This window comes from Colobus angolensis, unplaced genomic scaffold, assembly GCF_000951035.1.
Source record: "Colobus angolensis palliatus isolate OR3802 unplaced genomic scaffold, Cang.pa_1.0 Scaffold197, whole genome shotgun sequence".
In the NCBI taxonomy this organism is placed as follows: domain Eukaryota; kingdom Metazoa; phylum Chordata; class Mammalia; order Primates; family Cercopithecidae; genus Colobus; species Colobus angolensis.
The window spans coordinates 5,744,223-5,751,609 of record NW_012115121.1 but is presented as its reverse complement, the minus strand read 5'-3'; the positions used below and the strand labels follow the sequence as shown (position 1 = coordinate 5,751,609).

Genomic DNA, 7,387 nt, shown 5'->3' with positions numbered 1-7,387 from the left:
CTTCCCACCCCCAAGCCAGGTAGCGCCCCAAGCAGAAGTGATAAAACCCTTTTTTCGCTCCTTTCTTTCCCAAGAAATCCGGCAGCTTCTAAGGTTCACGTGCTACAACTCTTTCTATTTTCAATATCCACACACATGCAGGTGTGGTAATGGATCAACTACTGTGAGCAACTGGGGCTTCACCCCACCCAGAACATTCTAGGAGACAGAGGGTGGTAGCACACTTCAGGTCATCCAGCCACAAGAGTGGGGAGTTGGAGCATTTATCCACAGACGCCATCTACCACTGGGGAGAACTGCCCTGGGACCCCTGACAGCACACACTTTGGGGGTGCTCCTGGGGGGGGTACGGCAAGTTCAGATGATGCCGGAAAAAGTCCTCAGGCAGAGAAGAGAGAGGCAGGCATCAGGGTGGGAAGGTGTCAGCATTCTGGAAGCCTTAGTTACACGTGAACTCAGATGGGCCAAAGGGACACAGGACAAGGTATCGACAGCATCTGCCACAACTCTCTTGGGAGGTACACAAAACCACCTGAGTAAACATTTGTATTATTTCCTGGATATAGGAGTAATACATTTTACATAAAGATGATGATTCTTCACAAATTTAGTCTTAAGTGCAATGCCATTTCAATAAAAAATCCCAACCATAGGTATCACGGAATTTGACAAGATTACAAAATTAATCTGGAAAGAAAGAAACAAGAATATCGGGCTGGGCACAGTGGCTCATGCCTGTAATCCTAGCACTTTGGGAGGCTGGGGAAGGCAGATCACTTGAGGTCAGGAGTTCGAGACCAGCCTGGGCAATATGGTGAAACCCAGTTGCTACTAAAAATACAAAAATTAGCTGGGCATAGTGGTGCATGCCTGCCGTCCCAGCTAATTGGGAGGCTAAGGCAGAAGAATCGCTTGAACCCAGGAGGTGGAGGTTGCAGTGAGATTGTGCCATTGCACTCCAGCCTGGGTGACAGAGCGAGACTCCATCTAAGAAAACAAAAAAGTCAGAAAATATTCTGAAACAAAGAGAAAGTAATGGGCGATATGAGTCCTACCAGGCATTGAAGTGCATTATAAAGCTTTTACCTACCTCATGGGTCTAATAAAGCATGAAAGGAAAAGCCTCTCCCCACGTGGCATCCCTTCCCTTGGTTGTATCAATTTGAATCACACTGATATGCCTTATGCAGAATCTACATAAAAAGAAACCTTTTAGGCACACGCCGAGGAAGGGGCTGAATGAGGGTAGCTGCTGATCCTTCACTGGTAATGGGGACAAGAAAATTACCATTGCCTCAGGAACTGCCAGTAAAGACACAGGAAGGTTCTGGTTCCCAGAAAAACAAAGTCAGAAGCCAAGCCCAGGGTGGAAACGAAGAAGATCAGAAAAAATCAGACCATTTCATAAAAGCTGTGATGCAGAGGAAGTCCAGTGGAGGAGGGCCCAAGTGTAGTACAAGTTTCCAGGTGACACTGAAATTATACCGGGTAACTGAGACACCTCACACCTGCCTAGACAGTTAGACATGGCTAGAAAGAGAAAAGGAAATTTTTTTAGACACCAAGGAGAAAACAGGAAGAAGAGCAATATGAGTGGATGGGAGAGGTAGCCCCACATACCATTTAACTGATTTTCCAGGCAAAGCACTCAGGGTCATCTCCCAAGGAATTTATAGTCTAGTTAAAGACGAACAGGGCTCTAAATAATATTTTTTTTTGAGATGGAGTCTTGCTCTGTCGCCCAGGCTGGAGTTCAGTGGCACAGTGTTGGCTCACTGCAAACTCTGCCTCCTGGGTTCAAGTGATTCTCCTGCCTCAGCCTCCCAAGCAGCTGGGATTACAGGTGCGTACCACCACGCCCAGCTAATTTTTGTATTTTTAGTAGAGATGAGGTTTCACCATTGTTGGCCAGGCTGGTCTCAAACTCTTGACCTCAGGTGATCCACCCGCTTCAGCCTCCCAAAGTGCTGGGATTATAGGCGTGAGCCACTGCACCCGGCCAATAATAAATATTTAAATAATAAAGCAGTTTAGAATGGGACTGGATGATACAAGCCAGTTGCTACTGGAGCTAGAAGGAAGGCAGCTGACTTCTGATGAGAATATATGGAAGGATTTCAGAGAAAAGGACGCATCAGAGCCAGAACTCCACAGAAGAGAAGTAGGGTCAAGAAAATCAGGGCTGAGAGAACTACTTAAGTGGACCTTCAGCAAGGCAATTAAAGGAGGACAAGCGGTCCTGCAGCACTTCCGCCCAGGAAGATGCAAAGAGAAAGAGAGAGAAAGAGGCATCATTAGAAATGTTTCACAGAAACCTTGACCGTAAACTTGAACTGCAGACATTGAAATCTAGCCATTAAGGAAGCACTGAATGCTTTTAAAGGGAGGGGTGACAGGAACCACTCTGTGCAGCAACAGTGCAACAGCTTCTCCTTAAATTCATGATTCACATCTTTAGAGAAAACATTCCTCACGCCTAAGAGAAGACCACACAAACAGGCTAGCTGTTTTCTTCCTCTGTCTGAAGTGCCATGCCATGTGATGCCTCAAATTGCTACAGCTGTCATCACCAGCTTGGGTAGGGCAGAGTGGAAAGAGGGAAGAAACGAGGTCTGTGAGGACATAAATATGCCACTGAATGTACTCCGACCCTAAGAGGACCCTCCAGTATTGGAGTTCAAAACACCCTCTCTAACGTCCACCCTCTCCTCCAGCTCCTGCCCACTCCTCTGCTCCCCACAAGGTAAAACTCAGAAGTGTCGTCGCTACTCCCTCACCTTCCATTCCCTCTTCAATTTGCTTCTGCTCCCACCAGTCCATTGCAACTGCTCTCCTGAAGTCCCCAAAAACCTCCATGTCACCAAATCCAGTGAGCACTCCCCTGTCTTCACATGACTTGGCCTCTCAATAGCTGGCTCTGCCTTCTCAAAATACCCTCCTCTCAGCTTCCAGGACCCTCCTACTTCACTGGCTGTCCCTTCTCAGTCTCTTCCTCTGGTTCAAAGTGTGGTCGCTGGACCAGCAGCATCAGCATCAGCATCACCTAGGAACTTGTTAGAAACACAGGTTCCTGGACCCCATCCCAGACCTGCTGAATCAAATCTCTGGGCGGGGAGGGGCGAGGCAGCAATCTGTTTCAGCCAAGCCTTCCAGGTGATGCACACTAGAGACTGGGGAGGACTAATCCGAAACTGTCGGCATTCCTCATGATGAAGTCCTGATTCCTTTCTTTTCTCTGGCTACATTTTCTCCCATGATGATGTCATCTAAGCCCGTGACTGGAAATCATCTATATGCTGACAACTTCTAAATGTGTATCTTCAGCACCCATCTGGGGATTACACAGCCATCTCAAATTCAACATGTCCAAATGGAAGGAAGGAACTCCAGATGTTCCCTCTAAAATCTGGTCGCCATCCATTTTTTTCCATTTAAGAAAATAGCTCCACCATTCCCCCAGTTGTTTATTAAAAAACTTAAGTCACCATGAGCCCTCCTTTTCCCCAACTCCTTACCTCATTAGCAATAGTACATCTAGTGGGTCTATCTCTAAATTGTCATGAATCTGTCCTCTATTACCACTATAGGCCAAGCCACAATTTTCTCTCCCCAGTCCACTGCAAAAGTCTCCACCCAGGTACTGCTCATGCCCACAAAACAACCAGAGTGGACTTTTAAGAAGGTAAATCAGGCTAAGCATGGTGGCTCACGCCTGTGATCCCAGCACTTTGGGAGGCTGAGATAACCGGATTGCTTGAGCTCAGGAGTTTGAGACCAACCTGGACAAGATAGCAGGACCCTGTCTCTAAAACAAATACAAAAATTAGCCAGGCATGGTGGCTCACGCCTGTGGTCCCAGCTACTAGGGAGGCTGAGGTAAGAGGATAGCTTAAGCCCAGGAGGCAGAGGTTGTAGTGAGCTGAGATCATCCCACAGCACTCCAGCCTGGGCAACAGAGTAAGACCCTGTCTAAAAAAAAAAAAAAAAAAGAAGAAGAAGGTAAATCATGTCGCATCATTCCCCTTCTTAAATCTTCAAGGGCTTCCTATCATATTTAATTATTAAAACCCAAACATCTGTCATGGGCTGTCAGGCCCTATGGTCACTTTCTGTATGGCTTCCTATATCCTCTCTGAGGTCTGAGGTCAGAGACTGTAACTATTTAATTCACACTAGGTGCTCAATAAAGTGAAGGAAATAATTCTTCTGTGGTGATAAGATGAATTCAGAGTCTAACTTCTTTAGCTTCTCGTTACTTGCTGAGGAGGATCTATATGATGTGGACAAACCACTTTCAGCCAGGACACAGCAGATGGGAAAGGAGACTTCCAAAGAGTGATTTGATGGTGCTGTGAACCTCAGCACAATAGGGCTCCGTGCGCAAACACAATAGGGTTTGACCTCCAAGGACAAACCCTACACCCCACTCCCCACTCAGTCCGGAAAATGACCTTCACTGTTTATAGTGAGATATGGGTGGTTGTGGTCATGGGAGAGGCAATGGGAGTGAGTCTGGAATGAGAAATTATGCAGGGCCATTTGAATAGCCACTTCCTGTCGGTTGTCCACCCTTGGAGTGGTTCATGAGGTCAATGAAAACTCCTAAGAATCCATAGGCCAGACCATCAACCCCATTGTGGCAGCTTTTAAAAATGGCAACAAGGTCTTTGATATTCCTCCTGTTGAGGAGTGGGCTCTGTGTCCTCTGTCCTTGAATCTGGGGGCTATAAGACTTTTTTTTTTTTTTTTTTTGAGACAGAGTCTCGCTCTTTTGCCCAGGCTGAAGTGCAATGGTGCCATCTTGGCTCACTGCAACCTCCGCCTCCCAGGTTCAAGCGATTCTTCTGCCTCAGCCTCCTGAGTAGCTGGGATTACAGGCGCACACCACCATGCCTGGCTAATTTTTGTATTTTTAATAGAGGCAGGGTTTCACCATGTTGCCCAGGATGATCTTGAACTCCTGACATCAGGTGATCCACCAACCTTGGCCTCCCAAAGTGCTGGGATTGCAGGCATGAGCCATTGCGCCCAGCAAGGGGGCTATATAACTATTACGTCAACAGCATACAGTGGAAGTGACGCTACATGACTTCCGAGCCCAGCTGGGAAGTGGCATTGCAGCTTCTTGTTTGCTCTCACACTTGGAGTCCTGAGCCACCATGTAAGAAGTCCATCCAAGCCAAGACCACCAGGCCATGAGGAAAGCAGGCCACACAGAGAAGCCACAGGTAGGCACCACAGTCAGCACATCTGATCTTCAAGTCCTCCCAACCCAGGTGCCACTCAGGCAAGTGCATAGGATTCAGATGACTGCAACTCCCAGCTATCAAGGCACCCCTAGACTTAGATTCTTCTCAGCTGACACCCCAAACATAATGGGGCAGAATCAAGTTCCCACTGTGCCTGTCTAGCTCCCTGGCTTGAACAATCTGTTGGCATAATAAAATGATAGTTGGTTTAAACTACCTAAGTTGTGGGGTATTTGCAGCACATCAGTAATAACCAGAATAGGTCATAAGGCAATCCCCTTTGGTTCCCTAATTCTTCCCCTTCAAGAAATCCCAGGCCATTTGAGCCCTTTCCTGATGGGAGGAAAGCAGTCCACCAGAACATACGATTCTTTTGAGGAAAAGATGGGTTTTAGCGTCTTGGAATCAAGCTTCACAGAGCTCCTTCTACCAGTGGGCAGCCAGCCCCTTGCCTAGGCTGATCTGGTCACCCACTTCCAGCCCCACCCCAGCTCCGTCCTCCCACCCGGTTCTGTCCTCCCTGCAGCCCCTGAGCCTCTAGGAGACTCAAAGAGATGCTGTGCTGCCTGCCAAGTTCATCTCCCAGTGAGCCATCTCTGAGGAAAGGAGGTAAGGCTCTGAATGCGATGTCAGCCTAAGCATTACGTAAGACTGATAGGTTGTAAAATGGCCTCGCTGCCTAGTGCTCATTCTAACTGGCCACAGTCCAGTCCTCCCTGTTGCACTGAGTCAGCTCCCTCCAAAGGCAGCACTTTCCAGGCCTCCCGTTGCCCTTTCCCAGCAGACCTTTCAAGTGCTCACCCACACTCACATAAACATGGCCCAGGCAGTTTACAGCAGCTCTCCTCTGTGCATTCTCCTGTTTCTCGCCATTTGTCCCTCCTCCCCTGCAACTTAAGTGACAGTGATTGGTCCTGAGATGCAAATACTTAATGCAAATATGTTTACAATGGAGCAATGGAGCCTCAGCTTTTTTTTTTTTTTTTTTTAAGAGAGAGTGAGACAGGGTCTTGGTCTGTAGCCCTGTGGCCCAGGCTGGAGTGCAGTGGCACGATTACAGCTCACTGCAGCCTCTACCTCCTGGGCTCAAGCAACCTTCCCACCTCAGCCTCCCCAGTAGCTGAGACTACAGGCCTGTGCCACTGTTCGGAGCTAATTTTTTAAAATTTTTTGGAGAAATGGGGTCTCACTATGTTGCCCACTTTGGTCTCAAACTCCTGAGCTCAAGCAATCTTCCTGCCTTGGCCTCTCAAAGTGCTGGGATTACAGGCCTGAGCCACTGCACCTGGCTGTCAACATTCTTAAATCTCTTTCCTTACAGGCTTCCTAAACCTCTCACCCAAAAGAGGAGACTAGATGTCCTATTTTCCCCAGGGCAGGCCTGGTTTATGCCCATTTCACTCTTAAAAGTGTCCAATTTGGGTTATAATTTATAAAATCCCCCTCCCTCTAACTCCTGTCCTTCTATCACTTCATCCCTCGCCCTCCTTTAAAGTGAGACAAACCTTTCTCTAAGTTGTCAGCAGGAATCCTGGGCAAGAACACACCACCCTGTTTCATAGAAGGTATCTCAGGTAATGTGCAAAGAGGGGTTTTTAAACAGAGTGCATTTTTTCTCATTTGTTAATATCACCACCTAAATAACCTCTTGCCTAGAATAAGGAGTAGAAAGTGAATGAACGAAGGAACAGGTGATGGTCAGTGTCCTTTCTACGCCTCAAAATTAAAGAGTTTATGTGAAAATTCATAAATATTAATCTCAATCCAGAGTAAGCAAAATTTTTGTTTTCCTCTTTAGATATTTCTGGTTGCAAAAGTTCCAGAAATTTCTTCCTCATTCCCGAGACTTTCATTTTCTCGAGTTCTCTATTATGTAACGGGGAGCTGGAGCTTTGGGCCGAATTTCCAATTAAAGATGATTTTTACAGTCAATGAGCCACGTCAGGGAGCGATGGCACCCGCAGGCGGTATCAACTGATGCAAGTGTTCAAGCGAATCTCAACTCGTTTTTTTCTGGTGACTCATTCCCGGCCCTGCTTGGCAGCGCTGCACCCTTTAACTTAAACCTCTGCCGGCCGCCCGCCGCGGGCACCGAGTGTGCGCCGGGCCGCGCTACAATTGGTCCCCGCGCAGACCTC

General features: G+C 47.5%; 1 protein-coding gene across 3 annotated transcripts in view; it reads left to right on the top strand.

Moving 5' to 3' along the window:
• Window positions 1–5,136: 5,136 nt before the first annotated feature.
• Window positions 5,137–7,387, top strand: part of PRNP (prion protein) — a 17,766-nt gene continuing 15,515 nt past the window's right edge. For 2 of the 3 annotated variants that reach the window (XM_011941038.1, XM_011941037.1), the window contains exon 1: window positions 5,137–5,287. In XM_011941038.1, coding sequence (XP_011796428.1) covers window positions 5,196–5,287 — 92 coding nt within the window. In that variant the 5' untranslated portion in view covers window positions 5,137–5,195. Of the gene's footprint in view, window positions 5,288–6,720; window positions 6,824–7,387 lie in introns of those variants that run through there. The other variant, XM_011941039.1, reaches the window with a different exon arrangement.